Source organism: Coturnix japonica, chromosome 1 (assembly GCF_054131305.1).
Source record: "Coturnix japonica strain WE chromosome 1, WE-NBRP24, whole genome shotgun sequence".
Lineage (NCBI taxonomy): Eukaryota > Metazoa > Chordata > Aves > Galliformes > Phasianidae > Coturnix > Coturnix japonica.
The window spans coordinates 100,144,720-100,164,163 of record NC_140663.1 but is presented as its reverse complement, the minus strand read 5'-3'; the positions used below and the strand labels follow the sequence as shown (position 1 = coordinate 100,164,163).

The 19,444-nt window shown below is 38.7% G+C and overlaps 1 protein-coding gene across 1 annotated transcript in view; it reads right to left on the bottom strand.

Moving 5' to 3' along the window:
• Nucleotides 1-2,516: 2,516 nt before the first annotated feature.
• Nucleotides 2,517-19,444, bottom strand: part of ABCG1 (ATP binding cassette subfamily G member 1) — a 52,893-nt gene continuing 35,965 nt past the window's right edge. The window contains exons 6-15 of the mRNA XM_015883181.3: nt 15,804-15,949; nt 14,970-15,093; nt 13,812-13,926; nt 12,899-13,047; nt 12,607-12,708; nt 10,687-10,855; nt 9,832-9,932; nt 9,214-9,372; nt 7,792-7,910; nt 2,517-6,342 (exon numbers count right to left, since the gene is read on the bottom strand). Coding sequence (XP_015738667.1) covers nt 6,114-6,342; nt 7,792-7,910; nt 9,214-9,372; nt 9,832-9,932; nt 10,687-10,855; nt 12,607-12,708; nt 12,899-13,047; nt 13,812-13,926; nt 14,970-15,093; nt 15,804-15,949 — 1,413 coding nt within the window. The 3' untranslated portion in view covers nt 2,517-6,113. The remainder of the gene's footprint in view (nt 6,343-7,791; nt 7,911-9,213; nt 9,373-9,831; nt 9,933-10,686; nt 10,856-12,606; nt 12,709-12,898; nt 13,048-13,811; nt 13,927-14,969; nt 15,094-15,803; nt 15,950-19,444) is intronic.

The window sequence follows — 19,444 nt, the reverse complement described above, 5'->3', positions numbered from 1 at the left end:
AAATAATTTAAACTAGGGTCCAAAAAAAGACATCACAGATGTCAATGTCTATGTTAAAGATTCCCATGTCACCTTATCATCTGCAGAAAAAGACCCATTTTAGATTTTTCTTTTCTTCTTGAAAGAGAGAAGGAGAAGCACGCTCTCAGATCCGGACTGTTTGTTATTCTGTAGCTCAAAGAAGTCTAAAATATGTCTATGCTCCTTCTCCAACTACCTCGTGCTATTCCTAAGAAGTTCACTGTAACCATCCATGTGGGCAACAACCGTTATCTAGCAAGGACACAAGCAGTTGATTCATGTGGCCTGAGCTGTATAGAAGCCCCCAGAAGGAAAATAGATCAACAAAATCTTAGTGAACACAGAAGGCATAAACAATGTCCAGAATGCAGGCTGGCAGGCTGAGCTATGGGAATTCGTTTTGCAAAAGGATCCATATTTTGCCTGGTCATCCTTTGTTTTATGTTTCTTGCAATGAGTCAATAGAACTCTGAATCTCTGTGAGGAAGCTCCTACAGCTGACAAACATCAAGTTATGGTTTATCGGAAGATTTCAAAATAATAAAAGAACTTAAAGGAAGCTCATAACCAGGAGAGAAAACCTTTTTTTTTACATGGGTAGTAGTCCAAGGGGGAATGGTTTTAAACTAAAAGAGATTTAGATGTCAGGGGGAAATTCCTTACTCAGAGGGTGGTGAGGCGCTGGCACAGCAGCCCATAGAAGCTGTGGTGACCCATCCCTGGAGGTTCAAGGCCAGGTTGGATGGGGCCCTGGGCAGCCTGAGCTGGTGGGGAGCAGCCCTGCCCATGGCTGGGGTTGGGGCGGGTGGGCTTTGAGCTCCCTTCCAACCAAAACCATTCTGTGATTCTAAGAACAGGACAGTAGGAACCGATTTCTGAAAACAGTGCTGCCCCTGTCCAATAGCAAAGCCCATGATTAATGTCAGTGACACCCAGCACTTCTGCACTCACTGATGCTGCGTGGCACAATCATTAAGACCTGTGTCACGAGCTCAGCAATGATCAGCCTGTCATAGACTGTTACAAAGGACATGACAGAGTGTCATTTTCTGCCTACTCCTTGTTCCCAACAGTTTTTCAAAATGCCTTTGTGATTGTTGTATCTTATTAATGGATTTCCATACAGGACTAAAAGAAGGCAATTCCTGAGCAACCACACCCTTTTAGGGTGTTCTGGTAGGAACACAGATACACACAATATGATCATTTGGTCTCAAATGAAAAAAGAACAACCTTTGGGACAGCATCTCTGCATCTACCACTGAGATGCCCTCTGCAGAAATCCAGACCAATTACCCACCAAGTCACCCTGCAATGGAAGGAGTCTGAAATCAGCTAGTGCTAAAACCAACCCTGAACTTCTTCAACATTCTTGCTTATGGCAGGGATTTTGCTGTCCTGAGTCAATATTCAAGGTAAGAACAATGTGGAAGAAGGGGCAGAGGCTGCAGAAAGAAGTACTGATGTCATTTGTACCCTTCTCACATGCATTCTTTAAGGCTCTCTGGGAACACTGCTGCCACACCTTAGGTCCCTCCCTCTGTCCTTTTTGTACTGGTACTAAATATCAGTGTCACGGGGTAGGAGACAAAAGAAGACAATTGCATTTCAATACAAGCTAATGCTAAAAAATAATTAAGAACCTATTCTTCTTAGTTTGGAAAGAAGAAATAAACACCGGCATTTTTAGTAAGCAGAGCACTCCTGGATTGGCATTTCTGGTGCAGAAAGAGAAGAATAGAAACATTGTTTTTTCCTTATCAAAATGATGCAGATAATAAAAGCTTTTACGCAAACTCAAACTCAAAGTAAATATACTGGAAAACATACGCTCCTCTCTGTGCTCTATTTTCACTCTCCTTTGCCCCAGATATTTTCTGGTTCAAAAAGATTAATTCAAGATGACTGTAATCACCAGCAACTAACCTAAAGCAAATGGACTTTTCGGTATAGACTTTGAGTCTCTTCACACAGCCACCATCTCAGTTTTCCTGTGCAATACAGCCTCCAACCAGCAAAGTACTTAAGCCTGGGCTTTATTTTAGAGACATCAGTCATTGCCTTGATTCATGAAACAATACAGATGTGAGGAGTTATTAACATACTTAATTACTTTTTTTGGGAAAAAGCTTTCCCATTAGAGTAGAATGCATTCACAGATAGGACGTACTTCTTCAAGAATCACTGTAGTGGTACTACAGGTCAGGGTGCATTATCACACTTTGTTTTAAAAGTAAATGCTTAACGTTACATTAATTTCCTTTGCTAGCACAGACACTGGCACAAAAGACTATACTGAAATGGCTGCCTCCTGATACATCAAGTTTTTGGACTCAAGTGCTTATTATCTCACACTTACATAATCGTCTCTCTCTTTAATGTGCATATATGTTCCTCTCCTTCAATGAGAAAAGAGATATTTGGGTTCCATTGGAATTCAGCACCAGTTATTTCTTCCATTACTCCCTTTGATTCATTAAGATGACACCTTCTCATTTTCTTATGTGAGTAGAAAATGTTTTCCAAATCTTTTATTTCATTGTAAGTAAAAAATAATTATTCCTAAAAACTTTCAGATTAGACGCACGTTTCAGCAGGAAAAAAAAAAAAAAAAAGAAACTTGAAGCATAAAGTCATAACTGATGCACATAATAACCAAAATAACAGAAGAATAAATAAATAAAAATGAAACAAGGAAGCCAACAGAACGCTAAAGACAGCACAACAGCAACCACAGATTTAGTCTGCAAGAGGCCATTTAAAAACCTTTGTGCCTCATGCAATTTTTAAATGGACTGCAATGGGTCTGAACAGCATTGATTTCAACAAGTTTATGGCTATTTGGACATGGTTATAAAAACAGACTTTTTGAAGTGTTTAGTTTCTTGCTGGCCTCATCTTTTTTTCAGCACGAAGCCTCCAGAGGTTGGCAAAGTGCTCGCTCAGTTCACTAACACAGGAATGCATTTTATCCTGGCCTGCTAGAGCTTATTACTGCAAAACAGGAGAAAGGCCAAATAGAATCTGTGTTAAAAGACTTCACAGCTTAAGAACATACAATCGGGATGCACTTCAAATACTTCTGTCCCACGATAACATCAAAGGATATCATTAGTTAATTTTAGCACCAAGGCAGGAAAGAATGATTATCTCATCTGTGGGTAACGTTGGCTTCAAGAGAATTCATTTATTTCTTTATTCGGATACTACAGCCTGAAAGTGTTCCTCAGAATAGTAACTTTCAGCTATATTCTGCCAGCAGATGGCTGGGAAAGAGCACATCTAATAAAAGGAGTGACAGAAATATTCTGGAGTGCCTATTTTTTTTTTTTTAGGAACACCCACAGAGGACCAGATTTTTGGCTACCATAATACAATACATCGTTACAGTACAGAAGGATATACTGCAGACTAAAGAGCTAAAATAAAGTTTACAAACAGAGAAACAAGCACACACGGACAAGACAGTGTTCAAGGTGCCCATATTACTAAATTAGGTTAGATAGAAGACAGCGTTGCCCTCATCCAAGTGTTTAAATGTCAGTTTTATATGCAAGGTTATTTCACTGGGCAAACTGCAGGTGATCTTCAGTGTGCTGTTTGGTAAATGGTAAACACAAACTTAAACCTTGAACTGATTTAATGGTGTGGATGTCTCTAATTCATACTCACGTAGCCCACAGCTGGACCACCAGTGTGCAACAGTCATATGGCAAACCCTGGGTTTTCTATCTGTTTGCAAACAGTAACTGCCTGAAATACTTACAAATATTCTGAGAGTCTTAAGATAATCAAAGCAGGTTGTACCAAGGAATTTCAGCTTGTGACTTATTTAATATGTGTTCACAGTTTTGAATATTATTTAGAGCAGCTAAAGTTCTTAATTTCTCACAGATAACAGCCAGGTAGACACATACCTCCTTGTTAGCATGCCTGGAAATGCTGTGGAGCTGTATAAAAGCTCTAGTGGCTCCAGGGATACTTTATTAAAAATGAAATAAAACAGCAAAAAAAAACCATGCAGAGATTGTACAAGGAATTTTTTTTTCTTCTGTAGTAAAGATTAACCTTGCTTTCACAGGCTAACCTTACTTCTAGGGAAAGTTCAGCTACCATTCCTAAAATGTGTGAAAAGACTCCAGTCTTCTGGAACACTGGCTTAATTCAAGTATGCTGATTTTAATAAGTATACACGGTCTGTGTCTGCATCAGTAAATTAAAGGTAGTCTGGGCATGGGTAAGGAAAACCAGCAAACTGTCTCCACTGAAAACTGAATGGCAGAGTTGTAGCCCAGCACAACCCAAGCTTTTTTGGAGAGCATTTGAAGTTAGCATAGGGTAGAGACTGTTCCTAGCAGTCCCAGTTGTTTGAGGATTAACAAGATAGCAGATTGTTCAAACCGCCTGAAGGCCGGAAATCAGGTTCTGGCATTATTTTGTTAACTAGTAAAGATGTAGCCGTGGAGTCCTCAGACATAGTCTGTGAACTATAACTGATGATGAGCAGGTGCACAAGGTGTCTCTTCATCTACTCTACTGTTATGAATTACTGAGCTGCTGAGTGGTTTGCCGTCACTGAGCTGCTTCCAGTCTACAATACTTCAGCACCCTGATAGGAATAATACGCTTACAGAATGCGTAGGTCTGGCTCAGATATCTGCGACACTTAGGTAAATGGACAATAACTGCAGAAGGTATTGGTATTCACAAAGAATTTCACCAGGGTGTCCAACATGGGCACGAGTTCCACGCTATCATTTTGGGTTGCCAATCCATACCCATGAAAATCAGTAACAAAATTCATAATGACTTAGAGTCAGAATTCCCCAAGTTTACAAAGGTGAGATACACAAAACAAATGCATGCCTCTTGCAATAGTTTCATTGGTGTTTAGAGACTTTGCTGTTAATTTTCATTTCACTTACATAGACTTTCAGATGTGAACAAAACTGCTTGGCCTACAGTGTTAGAAGGCCCTTTGCATTATCTGAGGAGACTCCTACAAGTCATTTTTAACCGGTATTTCAAACACTGACATACAAGGCAGTCACAAGTGGTTTAACACAATACTCCAAGCTCTGAACTACAGATAGATTTTGGACTCCATCAGATGATTTCTTCAGGGATAGATTCTGTTTTCATAATTTAAGAAAAACTGAGCCTTAGAGTGCTCTGATCTTTTCATTCACAGGAGGTAGATCAAACAGATAAGGAGCAGTATCAGTATTTTCAAGATAACAAACCTTTAGGATTTAAAAGACACTGCAAAAGAACATATTTTCAATCATTCAGCAGTAGCTTGAACATCTGTGCTATCTATTGTTGCTTCCAAATATGGATCACAGACTTAGCACAGACTCAGAATCTGCCCTGTCCTATCACGACAATTTTCAGGTATGAGACCAGCTCGACAAGTAAAGCACCAGAATTCTACATTTAAACAGAAACAAAAATAATGACTTGAATCATTTTAGACTTTTTTTTTCTGCTTTTAAAAAGTACCCATATCAAAAAGATGTATTTTCCTTATTAATTATTACAGTTACAGACTTTTGGCCAGTAGGGGTAATGCCATGGAAAATAACTGCAAAATAATACATAGAAAACTACAAATTTTAAACTCTTGAATTTAAAAAGATGAAATAATCCTATTTTCTTTGCATTTCTCATTTTGCATCTCATTATCTTGTCACCTACAGATGACATTATACTATTCAGGCTACCAGGACTTGAATTACCTTATCGCATAATTGGTTTTCATAAGGAAATTTCCTGCAACCAGTTTGTGGTTTTTGTTTTTTTTTTTTATTACAGTTACACTGTCTCAGTATTGATATTCTGTGTTGTAAAATTCCCTTCTATTTCTTCTTCCTAGTTAAAGCTAGAAAGTGTAATGAAAACATGACCCAACCCAACTGGACTGATTGACGTAACGCTATATGTCCTCTATCCCAGTGTGGTTCTCTATGGGCTAGGTCATAACAGCATCTAGCTGGGCACTGGAGACAGGCCTGCCACAGTGAGACAATGTCAACTGCCCTCTACTGTATGTCTAAAGATCTTGCTACTGCATCATTTTGGTTGTTTTTCCTCTACCTCTCTGCTCGGATTTTGTATCTGAGAACAAAATAGGCAATTAGACGCAGAGAGAAGAAGAAAATTCCCAGAACAATGAAGTCCAGGTAAAGTTTGGCATTTTCTACATCCAGTTCTCTCAGAATGGCCTCTGATTTTTGAAAATGGCAAGTATCATCTTTGTCACAATGCAGATCTTCTCGATCCAGTCCATAGATGGAGAGAATAACTCCTTCGAACCCGTATCTGGAAAGAAGAAGAGTGGATCATAATTTAAAATGTTGATTATCTTTTTTGTGGTAATCTCACTGAAATACACTCTCTAGAAGACCTTGCATGGAAACACTGAGAAGTTCATTACTGTCTTGATGTATGTCCCAAGTTAAATTCTATCCTTATTACAATAAAACAAAGGACATGACACTCATATTTTACATGGTGCAATTTCTCAAAAAGGAAAATGTTAAAATACAAAGCAGGCGAACTTCAGCTCATTTTAAAAGTGATATAATAAATTCAATTTTTAATTCAAGCAATGGGGATAGAACTATAGTTGTACTGCAGTTTCACTAATACTGCACAGTTCTCATGTCTCCCCTGAAACTGGGTGCACTTAAGACCTTACTCTATAAGCAGATATGTTATCACAGTTCCCATGCACGTGATAGCTTCAGGAGACCCTATGCAGGCTGGACAATAGCTTAAGGCCTCATCTTGAATTCTAGCCTAACTAATTCAGGGGGTACAGTCTCTTTACCACTGATGGGTCTTTGTGTAAGACCTCACTAGACGAATGAAAGGATATTCAGTTTGATTTTTCTTAGCAATACTGCAGTTTGGGCAGGGTGGAGAGAAGGGAGTAAGCAAAGTAGGTACCACCTAGGAACCTATTTCCTCATACTAAAGGGGCCCTACAAATACAGAAGCCACATACAAAATAACAGTCCAAAGGTTTTTATTAAGATGCACTTCAGCTCCTTCTGCAGCATCCACTTCCTAATCATTTCATCTGATTTCAAAGAAAACCTTTTCATAATCATCACGGGAATTCACCATTTCATTTTAGCCATAAATATTTAGGCATCCAGTCCAAACTAGCCTGCTGTATCAGCCTCCAGAGGTTTCCTGATGGCAATCATCACACCATAAGATAACTGTCTCAAGCAGAGCGTGACTGACATAGATAGGGCGCAACCTGCCTACGCCTATCAGCTCTTGAGCTAAGAATTCAGATTAGTGATGACAAGAATCCTATGCCTCTTTGCTACTGCAAAATTTAAAGAAAACAATACTTTGTCCAACAAGGCTACCTTGAATACAGCAGTGATTTATACACCATTTTCCTCTGAAACGTGGTGCTGACAACAATTTCTCAACAATTTTAGTTAAACCAGCTCTATTATTTCACAAAGTCCAGGGACATTTGGATGCTGTGCAATCCAGAGTATCTTCAGAAGTACTTACACAGACTCGTGGTCAACAATCCATACCAAATATTCCTGTTTATTTCACAGTGTACACAAAATAAAATGAAGTGAGGTAACGTGGCATTCATTTACATTATACGTATATCTATACTTCAAAAGAATATCTTTTGAACATTGACTCCTTGGTGACCAAAACAACCAAACAATCATGCAAAGGCAAATAAATAGCTTTTCTAAAATGGGAAACTAATGGACTCCCTAGCAGTACCTGACGTAGGAAATGTAGGACATCCACTGGAGGTATGTTGGGATGGTATCAAAGCTGACAAAAAACCCAGAAAACAGAAGCACTGGAATGGCAGTAACTGGACCCACAAAAGTGGCTACCTGGGAAGAGAAGAAGTAGGCAGACTCTTGTCAGACAGAGAAAAAACTAGATTAACTTACTCTTTCATCTGATGTCCAGACTTCAAATTAGGAAACCAGACTGTCAAATAACACTTTTCGTACAAAAATCCTGGGTTTTGTGCCAAACCCAAATAGACAGTGAAATTCTACTTTCCTAGGCAGTGGAGAGTTCTACCACTCAAGTCATGCTATTTCACTAAATAATTAGAGTTTCCAATGGCAATTACTGAATTTTTTGAGCAAGTTCCTTAGGGGTAAGTTAACATTTAGTAGAGGAAAACAGGTCTCCTCATCTTCTTAAAACTTGTTCCTACTTGACTACATTGCTGCTTCAGGATCCATCCTTTGAAGGACTTGAACCCACGGCAAAATTTACAGACCAAGATGGACACTAGGATTCCTTTGATACTCAGTATAAGTGACACCTCTTCCTCACTGATTGTTTGACAGACCAGAAGGCACACAGCCCCCCCTCCTCATTAATTGCACATGCACAGTAGTTTCAACTGGTTCTAAAATTTGATGAAGGTGGTAAAATATCATCTCCAATTGAACGGCTTTGGTGAGGAAGACAGATACTGGCCCATCTCCAGCCTCTCCTCTCTATATCTCCTCTAGGGCAAAGGGTCATACATGTATCTCTAGTGAAAGCAGAAGAACAAAGGCAGAAAAGAGTTTTGCTCAACTTCACAGGATGGTACAGAGTAAACAAAGATTTCCAATTCAAATAACTTGACACTATCAGTACACATTAGTATCAATATAATATTTTACAACAGGCACTGCAGAACATTTCTATTGTAAATTACTACTTCATCAATCTCCCTGCCAGGAAGCAGAATGGAGTTATATGGCCAGCTTCCAGCCTGGCAGTCACACCAACAGCTGCTTCCTGCCCTTCTTCTGCAGAAGTTTAATGTCTGGTCAACCTTTTTTCTACCTTTCCTCCTGCAACCTTCTTGTATGTGCATGGAAGAAGCCCATCCTGAGCTGCTGACCTCCATGGCCAACCTCCACTCTGTATATGCATATAAAGACATCAGACCTGCAGTTTCTAGGACCTGCTCAGCTAGGGATAAATACCAAAAGACAAACCGCTCAAGCAGGAACAGCCCCATCCAGATCTGGTAGCAAGAAGCATCAAGTAGCTATATCAGGCAAGGAGAACTTTTTGCCTATCTTCTTTTAACAAATGTCTTGGGGACATAACAGCATTCACAGCAGGCAAACAGTGCTAGGAGACTATCTGGATTCCTGTGAGATCACCAAATGCCATCAGTACCTGTAGAGATGTGGAGGCTGCACCTATGAGAAGACCCAGTGACTGTGCCACCAGGGATGTCATGGTTCCCAAAGCTGCAAAGAGGACAAATCGGAGTGCATCAGACGGCTGTGAAGTCATCCAGTACACAATGCTGCAATAAGCTACAGGAAACATGATCTGCAAGGAGATATACTTGTAGTTAGTCTGTTGAAGCCTAATGTTCACTTTTACCCTGAATAAGATAAAAACATAGGAAGTCCTAGTTAATCCATAGCTCTCATTCTTTGCATGTTACATGACAGGTATGGTGTTCAGCTGAGAAGAATGAATTATCTGCCACAAGCTGTAATACGTATCATACTCCTTGTGTTTTACACAACAAATCCCACACTTATATCCCGTTTCAATTTCCCTTTACACAAAATAAGAAATGGTAATTATTTAATTAAAATAATACTATTTCACATGTGGGGACACTATTATCAAGATGCTTTTTATCTGAACCTGAGGCTAAGGCACACATGAAAAGTTTCCCCATCACTCAAACAGATAGAATACTGCTACTGATCTTCTCAGTACATGGACTTGTAATGAATTTAAAATGGTTCTTGTTTCATTGAAGAATAGCACGTATACCTGAAAAGGAACATCAGCCATTGTTTTGGCAAGATAGTAGGCTTTCAGGCTGTACCAGTAGTTCAGATGTTCTCTAAGAAACACTCCCATCTCAAGAGGAACTACAAAAAACATAAATAAAGTTAGCTAGTTTGTCAGTGTGTAATATTCTTCCACATAGTAATAAATCTAGTAATATAACATAATAATAACAATATCATAATCCTTAACTGCTGTAGTCTGACAGTAGGTCTGGAACTCAAATACCTTTCACAAACCAGCAATAGTTTCAAGATTTATAATGAAATGTGAGAAGTCAGCCATGAGAATAGCTAACTTTTGAGAATATGCACTGGGTTACTCAGATGATCTGAACTCTCCTCTAAGAAGCTTTCTGAAATAAAAAGAGTTTCAAAGCTTAGAGGACCTGGTTATTCTTTCTGGTACAAAGGCACATTTGAAGTAACAGCGCTCCCTGAAGAAGCACTGAACAGTTTGTATCAGATACCACATGTCTATACTGATTTCATGCAGCAGCTATGACTTAGAAGTCCTAGAGAAATTAGCGTAGTTTCTCTGAGATTTAGCAAAAAATCTTAACAAAGCAGAGTTACACTGGTACGTCAGGAAAAAGAGTAATTCCAGTCAGGACTGTAACAGTAGACTATGAGAGTTGAGAACTATTTGCAGAACTGTGGAGAGAAGTCTGTTCCTGTTTGCTTCTACACAGCAGTTAGTGATAACGAGATTTACCTCCAAGCCTGTCTTAGAATTGAAAGCACAATCAAATGTTATGGTACACGAAATAGATACAAAGCCCTTCCAACCTGCTGTAAACTTCTAGTTCTTTAATTTAAGAGTATGACTCATACTCACATGTAAGGACAGTTGGCATGAGTGCAGCAAACATAAGAAACAACATGGAAAAAAAGAGGAAGCCAGAATTGCTGAGAACCTTCTTAGCTTCATTGCCAATGCCTAAGTAGAGCAAGCCAATAAGCAGACCAATTCCAATGTGAGAGGTGATACGCAAATGTGTTAGGACCTATAAGCAAGGAAACAGAAGTATTTCTGATCAGAAAGTCTGAGTTCAAAAACAATGGAAATATGACTGAAATCAGATATACAGCATGCGGAAAAAGAATAATTATATCCAGAAGAACAAATATAGGAATGTTTACTTTCTACTAGGAAACTGGGTCTCAGCTAAGGAAAACTTACATTTATGAACTTTCTAATGGGAATCAGATCCAGGGCTATTAGTTCAGAAAATTTCTTCCAATAAACAGAAACAGAAATTGTAAATATTGCAACCTGAAATCCTACTGTCCAACAGTGTAATGGAGCAATTGTCCATCATGCATCAGGAGACTTTCTCTCTCACTGTAAGATAAATGTCCCTGAGCAGATAAAAGTGGCAAGGGGGGAAGAAAAGAGGGTTGTTTTTCTGTTTTGTGAAGACCAAACCAACTTAATCAGGTATACATAAGCCTTTTGTGTCTTCTCTGCAAGACAGTAGTCCTACAAGAGACATGGATGAATAAAGAAAATAATGAAGTATGAAAAACCTGCAATAATTCTTAAAAACAATTCTTTTTCTCTACCTAAGTGTTCTAAAATAAGCCACAGTTTCCCCTAGATGGAGATGAGGCCTTGAGCACTTCAGGGATGGAGCAACCACAACCTCCCTGGGCAGCTGTGCCAGCACCTCACCGCTCCCAACATAACATATATGGTCTGGAAATAAGACACTTTATAACCACTGTAACAGCATGGTTCTACCATATCTTCCCAACTACCATACTAGGGAAAACAGCTACTTGCTTTTACTATAACACTCAATATAGTGTTTCTCTGTCTAAAAAAGAAGTAACACTTGTTATCTGACAGTGGAGGCCTGGACACAGAGTCCCAGCAGATTTCATCAAAAGCCTGCAGTTGTGTACATGCCTATACTGTAAACTATAGTGTCCTAAAAAGCTACATCCCTAGGTGAGGGGCAAGAACAACACAGTCACAGCATCTGGAGCTCAGTGTAACTCAGCTTACTCTGTTGCAAGGCTAATTCACTCATGCTGAGCTCCATCTGACTAACGCACTTTTGGGTTTCTAACTACCTCATACATATATTTTATGGCTTTCCCCTTTCTTAAAGACAGATATGTCTAATTAATGTGTATGCTAGTGTCTGTGCTGTCTTTTCTCCACTCTCATGTGAAGTACTGAAAACCTTCAAAAACACAGAAAAAGCAGCAAACAAACCTCCCTCAGATTTAGCAGACTGCAAATTAGTTACTGACAAAACCACTTGGCCAAGGACACAGAACATTGATGAGTCCCTTGGATGAGTTCTCGCATAAAGTCTACTTTTGAGGAAGCTCATTTCCTTAACTTGTGCCTGTTGGTAGAGGGACATTCATATCTAGAGGACCTTTCACAGCAGGAGCATCGATTACAAGTGCTCCCAACAATTAAATTCACAAACAGTTCAGCTCTACACTGTCATTATAACTTTTTACTAGGATAAATGTTTGTATAAGTAACTATACAGCACAGAAAAAATTCAAGCCTTAGGTTTGTAGCCTGAATGTGTTTGAATTCTACTATGAAAACTGCTGTTCACAATTAAGGTGGTACAATTAATAGCAAGATTGAAAGAGAAGAGTCTTTACTTCAAAGTTTGTTGTCAGTCTTCATGCATGGGCTGTGGACAAGATCCTTAAAGCACTGTTACAATGCCTTGCAACTAACTGAATAGACCTTTAGGCTCCAAAGGTACTATCAAAGCAGACTTACTGAATCCCTCATGATGGTGAGAAAAGTTCTTTTGAAGAGGATACAGAATTGGGTTAGGCAGCTGGCGGAGAAGCTGTGGCAGCCTTCTGTGGAGGAGGAATCCTGCAGAAAGAATATAACATGAAAGAATAAACTCCTTTCTTCGCAGCGTCTTGCTTAGTTTTCTTTCACAAAACCCCATTCTCATCATCTAAATGTGCCCAGAAAACTCCTCCACTGACTGAGGATTTAAATTCTCTTCCTCCCTCTCCAACCTCAAGCCATACCCATTAGTTGTGATATACAAAAATACCTCTTCAGAGGGCCGGTGCCAGAGAAAGGGATTCAACTCATTCTCACCACCAACATCTCTCTTGTAGTCTGTGTCACATATCCTCTCCCGTACTGCCCTTACCAGTCGGCTGTTCTGGTCTCCATATTCACCAGATGCTACTTCCATAACTACACAAATCAGAAGATGAGTTACAGGTTTATACTACAGGTTAGTTACAGGCCTTATTATTAGGTTCCCTTGATTCTGTAGCATTAAAAGTAGTAGAGTTTGTTTTTAAAAGGGCTATAATCTAAACTCATATGTATACATATATATATATATAAAATACATACATATATATATAAAATCTAAGTGTATTTTCCTATATATCTTCAGAAAATTCTCTTGATTTTCATAGTTAAATTAACCATTTTAGATGAAAATTATTAAATATGGAACAGTCTTGGCAATCAAAAGTGACAAAGGTCTATTTTGTGGTCCCTAGTTCATCTTTGGAATGAAGAAAGAACAACAGAAAAATCTCAAGCTGTATGATACCATGCTACTGTTCATGAAAAATAATTAAAACGCAAACAGACAAAAAAACCCAGAAAAACAAACAATCCAAAACACTAGAATACTGGAGTCACTTTGAAAAATCTTTAAGATTAAATTACTATGAAATATACAACGATATGTTTAACCTTTTATTTCATGAATGTGCACTTCCACCAGAGTGAAACAGTCACTAAATTCGACCACCAGATGGCATTCAAATTGCTTAGAAAGAATCCCATTGATTCTAATACCAGTTTTGGTAGATATATGTACTCAGGCACATATGTATGTATGTATCAATGCATGTATGTACAAAAGTATAAACTACACCATAGTTCCCCTTATCCTGAAGGTGTTAGCCAAATACAAAACAAATTATTCAAAGTCTCCTTACCAAAATCTGCAGGATTATGATAGGTTGGACAATTCAAACCCAAATCTCTTAAGTAAGGGACGAGGTTTAATACTTTCCCCCGGTAAATACATTGACCTTGACTTAAAACATAGAGCTGGAACACAAAGCAAAGAAAAGAGAATCACAATATGAAATCATGTAATAATATCTGAACACCCAAACTGTATGCCAACAACCCACAAACATAACATACTCTTGTTGGCCCAGTGAGAGAAACATCTCAGGAAGATCTGTCACCATTTGGAACTATTTGTACGGAATAACAACTACTGGAAGATGAAATGCTTCCCTCCAGGACTTAAAAGCACATTAACTCAGAAACAGACTAATTCAAGCCTTAGACACATGTTGAAATCAGGCAAGAAACTGCATAACCAAGTCATCTAATCTCCATATATTATAGATTATTATTTTTTGCTGGGAGATGAGGCTGGTGAATGTAGGAAGAGAAGAGGTGAAACAGCACAGCAATAGGAAACAGGTTGATTATCCTCACTTTTTGCTGCACTGTCGGCATTAAATAACCCCCACCTTACCCACTGGTAATATCTTGCAAGATTTTGTTCACCTATGATGTAGTAAATTTTCTCTTTGCTCTAATTTAGATATCCTAAAAAGATACAGGTGAATTTAAATCTAAAATCTAACCTAAAAGCACATGGTTCACACCTTGTTAGGTTGGAGAAAAGATCTCCAACTGACTTCATTTCAATTATTATTACCAATAAACACTTCTGAATTTACACCTGTGCAATTAAAATAAGAATGCATACTATAAAACTGCAGACATTTCTACTGCTCTGGAATTACCTCTCATTTACTTTACTGACAGCACCGTGCCCAGAAACAGTAGTAGGTGAAGATATAAAATTCCTAAGTGTGATAATGACCATTTTACAATCATATCAGACAGATTCTTTAAAAATATTGCAATTAAATAATGGAAATAGGCAGGGAAGGAAGGAAGGAGGGAGGGAGGGAAAGAAGGAAGGAAGAAAGGAAACATAATAAAAAGTATTTTTTACTCCGATTTATTTATGTATTTGATTTGGAACCAAAGAGTTATGTTTTTACTTAGAGAATGTAGCTTGGAAAGTATAACCGTCTTAAACCATGTAAAAAGAGTGAGAATTATACCTGATCAAACAACTCAAAGAGTTTAGCACTGGGCTGATGAATCGTGCAGATGATGGACCGGCCACCCTGGGCTAAAGCTTTCATTAGAGAGACAACTTGAAAACATGATGCGCTATCCAAGCCACTGAATGAGAGAAAAGAAATCTGTTATCCATAGATCCATACACACTCAGAACTAGCACATGTATTCGATACTTTGGTATCTCACTATTATCTTTCTATAAATTCTCTCTATAACAGTTTAATTTTATCATATGCCAACCCTATGCTTGTATTTCTCATCAGTCTTTTAATTAAGTTGGAAGCATGCCCAAGAATGAAAAATAGGAGTATTCTCAAAACTGCCTTAAGGGATTTCTGCATTTTAGAACTACAGATTTAAATGAGCCTAACTTTAATGAATAGATACATATTCATGGCCCTCCTAGCCTCCTCCTAAATTGATCACAGAATCTGATCCAAAATATGCTACATTTGTTACAAAAAGTTAATCTTCAAAATGCTTATATTCAAGCTATTTTTGCTTGAGGAATGATACAATCACATGATACAATCTGCTCACATGATACAATCTGAAAACAATATCCTCTGTCTTTCCCTTCCTGTTTCAGTTTAAGTCTTCTTTAAATATCACTTATAGACCCATAGTCTCATGTTTACAGAAGTGAGCCAAGGCACTAAGTACTGAAACAAAAGCACTGAGGCATTATTCAGTACTTGCATGCAATACAACATGAGCCCTTTCCAATAACTTAGATGTGAATAACTGTTTTGCAGCACAGTGCTATTGCATGAGCTACATTGGTCTGTCCTTAATTTTTGCCTTTGAAATACCTGGTTGGTTCATCAAAAAACATAACAGGAGGATTGTTCACCAGCTCCAAAGCAATGGCAAGACGCTTTCTCTGGCCTCCAGAAAGACTCCCAGTCCTCGTATTGGCACAGGTTAGCAAACCAAGGGCTGTCAATATTTCCTTTACCTAGAAGAAGCACAACAATGGAAGTAATATAAACATGGTAGCAGAAAAGACACTCTTTACTATACCACCAATTTTCATGGAGAATGTAAACTAGTGTGATTTTGTTTCACCACCTCTACATCAAAGCCTATTTCCTTATAATGTAAGAGAGGTTAAACATTTATTAGATTCAGTGGGCCTTAACTGAGCACTAAACATTTTGACCAAAAATTCTACTTGTCTGTACTACATTATTTGCCTCAGCAGAAAGCCTTTCTTGTGATAATCAGACCTTCCATAGTGCTCCTTGGATATCGTGCAGATATCAAAAGATCTTGGGAGTATGTGAAGACCTACAATACAGCAAAACCAATAAGCTTCTATCATTAGAACTTCTAGGCTGTATTTACATGGGACCGGGGAACTGCTTAATTCAAATGAGTAGTTTCTATACAGGCTTGAGCTGTTCTCATATCTGTTCTTCCAACTCCACTCTTTAAAGTGTGGCCATTGATTTTAAGTGCTTTCATTTTCTCAGAGCCAACTGAGCTGTCACATATATTCTCAGATGTTTAGGATTTCCTCAAGGTACTGCCTCAGGAAAAGCAGTTTGTCCCAGGGTCCTTAGAGCAAAGGAGAACAATCACAGCTGCTGTGAATTTTTCCATTTCAGTGACTAGAGATTTGGACTCGTAGCCCTACATAAGGAAAGCAATGCTTTGCCATCAAGAAAAACACAGACATAAAAATGTCTGAATCCAAGCTATGCTACTGTAATAAACCACCTACCAACCAATCCTCATTCTCAGAGAGAAGAGCCCAACCACCTCTTGCCTTAATAATAGGGAAGGTACTATGGAACATGGATAACACATGCTAAATCATCCAGAAACTTCAGAAACAAACCAGAAACTTCACTGGAGATCTTTGACTTGTCCTTGGCTGTTTTAAACAAGCATCTGTAATCTTGTTGACACAAGTGCATAAATTCATACAATTTAACTATAATCAACATTTACCAATTTATAATAATAAAATGAATGATTTATTCCAGCACAGGCCAGTAATACTAAAATGAGTGCCCTTTTAAAAAGAATTGTGCAAATGCATACAACTCAGTCTTTTCCTCAAAGAGCTGTTCGCAATTGCAGTGACAGCATGAAAAACTAGGTTGGCCTAAATTACTGAAGTGCAAACAAATTAAGACTTTCAAAGTACAAGTGAAATAGCATTTGTTTCTAAATAAATACATTTCCCAATAAAAAAATATGCACTTATCGTCCTAAGAAAAATACATGAGTCAACCAAAACAATTCTAGCCAATGAAACATATGTTGATTCACATACCTTTCTGGAGTTCTTTCTGCATTTCACAAATTCTCTGAGATTGAAGAGTTTTAGAATGTTCCAATTAATTAGGAAATAAATATGGACAGCAGACAGCAATGGAAATGGCTGCTATACCTCTGAAGATGCCATTTTCCTACTGCAGGCAAAGGATATACTTTTCCCCAGTTGGATCAGAAGTAGTTTCCCCTTCTCCTTTTGCATGTGGATCTTAGGATAAAAATGCCAGCTAAGGCCAGAGGCATCTCTTACTAGAACAAGATATTCCTCTGGAGTGGTTAAGTCCAAAAAGTCAAGTTCAGGTCTCAATCAGATGTGGAAGAGTAAAATGAATAAAAAAGGTTAAGGGAACTGGGCTTGTTTCGCTTGGAAAAGAGAAGACTTCAGGGAGACCTCATTGTGGCCTTCCAGTACTTGAAGGGAGCATATAAACAGGAGAGGGAATGGCTGTTAACAAGGGTGGATAGTGATAGAACAAGAGGAATGTTTTCAAACTGAGATAGGGGAGGTTAGATATTAAACTGAGATAGGATAGGTTAGATATTAGGAGGAAGTTTTTTACACAGAGGGTGGTGATGCACTGGAATGGGTTGCCCAAGGAGGCTGTGGATGCCCCATCCCTGGAGGCATTCAAGGCCAGTCTGGATGTGGCTCTGGGCAGCCTGGGCTGGTGGTTGGAAACCCTGCACATAGCAAGGGGGTTGAAACTGGATGATCATTGCGGTCCTTTTCAGCCCAGGCCATTCTGTGATTCTAAAACAAACTGTAATGTGAGGAAGAGTAAGAAGTAACTCATGTTCCTGAAACATCAGGCCACGTCTTCCCTATGTCCATGCTCATTGCTTTCTTCATTCTGCAGACTTGTTTCAGTTGAGTTCTGTTACATGGCTTTTTCCAGCTGCCTGCACTACTCCCAAATTCACCTGTTAACTGTATGGTTTTGGGAGCACAAAATGCACCAATGCGAAAATATGACCCTTTCTTTTTATTAGCAGTAGGACCATCTTACCACATTATCCTTATTAACACTCAGACCAACTCCCAAATAGTAGAGGTTTTCACCTTGAAAAGGAGATTTTTTTTTAATGAGAGACAATAATTACGCAACATCTCCTTGCTTGGTGTTGTTTTACCACCTCTATTTTCAACAGTGCCATTATTTTTTCTTTTATTTTTAGCTGCAGGCGTAATCCTCCCCAGGTATGTACTGTTTTGAAACACACTGTGCAGCACAGAACTGTTCCTCCCATATGCTTCAGCATGCTCTGGTAACACCACTCAAACTGAGACAGACACCTGAGCTCTGAGTATTCTGGAATACATAGAGGCCCACATTTTTTATGTGCAGAATAAATAGAGAGATAAGGTACTTCGACAGCTCTTTGAAGTATAACTGAGGTAACCAAAGTCAGGTGAGAACACTGTCTCATTAGCTAACATGTCAGCGGCCTTTATGACTAGTTGGATACCTCCAAGACATTTTCATTTTTCTTTACACAGTGCTGTGTAAGATCAAACAATCAGGAGGAACTGTGATAGTCAGATAAGTGAGGAGCACACAGTGCAGGTTCAGGTAGGTTATAGGTCTCCACAGGCAAAAATACACCATGGCTTTTCTCTCACTCAGATAAACCGTATGACAGCTACAGCCAGAAGCAAGACAGTGCTCCGAATGTGCAAGAGTAAACTGTGCAACTAATTCCTGAGCTGTTTTCAAAAAGATACATGCATGTTTCAGCCTAGCTTCCTACTTACCCAAACCTTGGACACATAAAATAGCTTCAAATACATTAGCCTCTGCCTTAAGTGCAACTGTATTATCTTGCCTAGCTGAGCAACGTGATTTCAAAGCACATCCTTTCTGCTCATCAGCATAGCTACAATAATCAAAACTTTCAAATGTGGGCACAGAAATTTCTACAGTAGTTACAAGAACTCCTGAATTTTTCGTTAACCTTTGGAAAAATGAGTGCTTCAACTTCTTGTTGAACACTTCAACTTCTTGTTGAAGCATTCAAGTGAGCAAAGGCCTTCACTCACTGTAGCCAGACATGACTAACTTATGTCACCACACACAGAACCACAGAGAATCATAGAATCACCAAGGTTAGAAAAGACCTCCAACCATCCACCTACCACCAATATTTCCCAGTAAACCATAACCTTCAG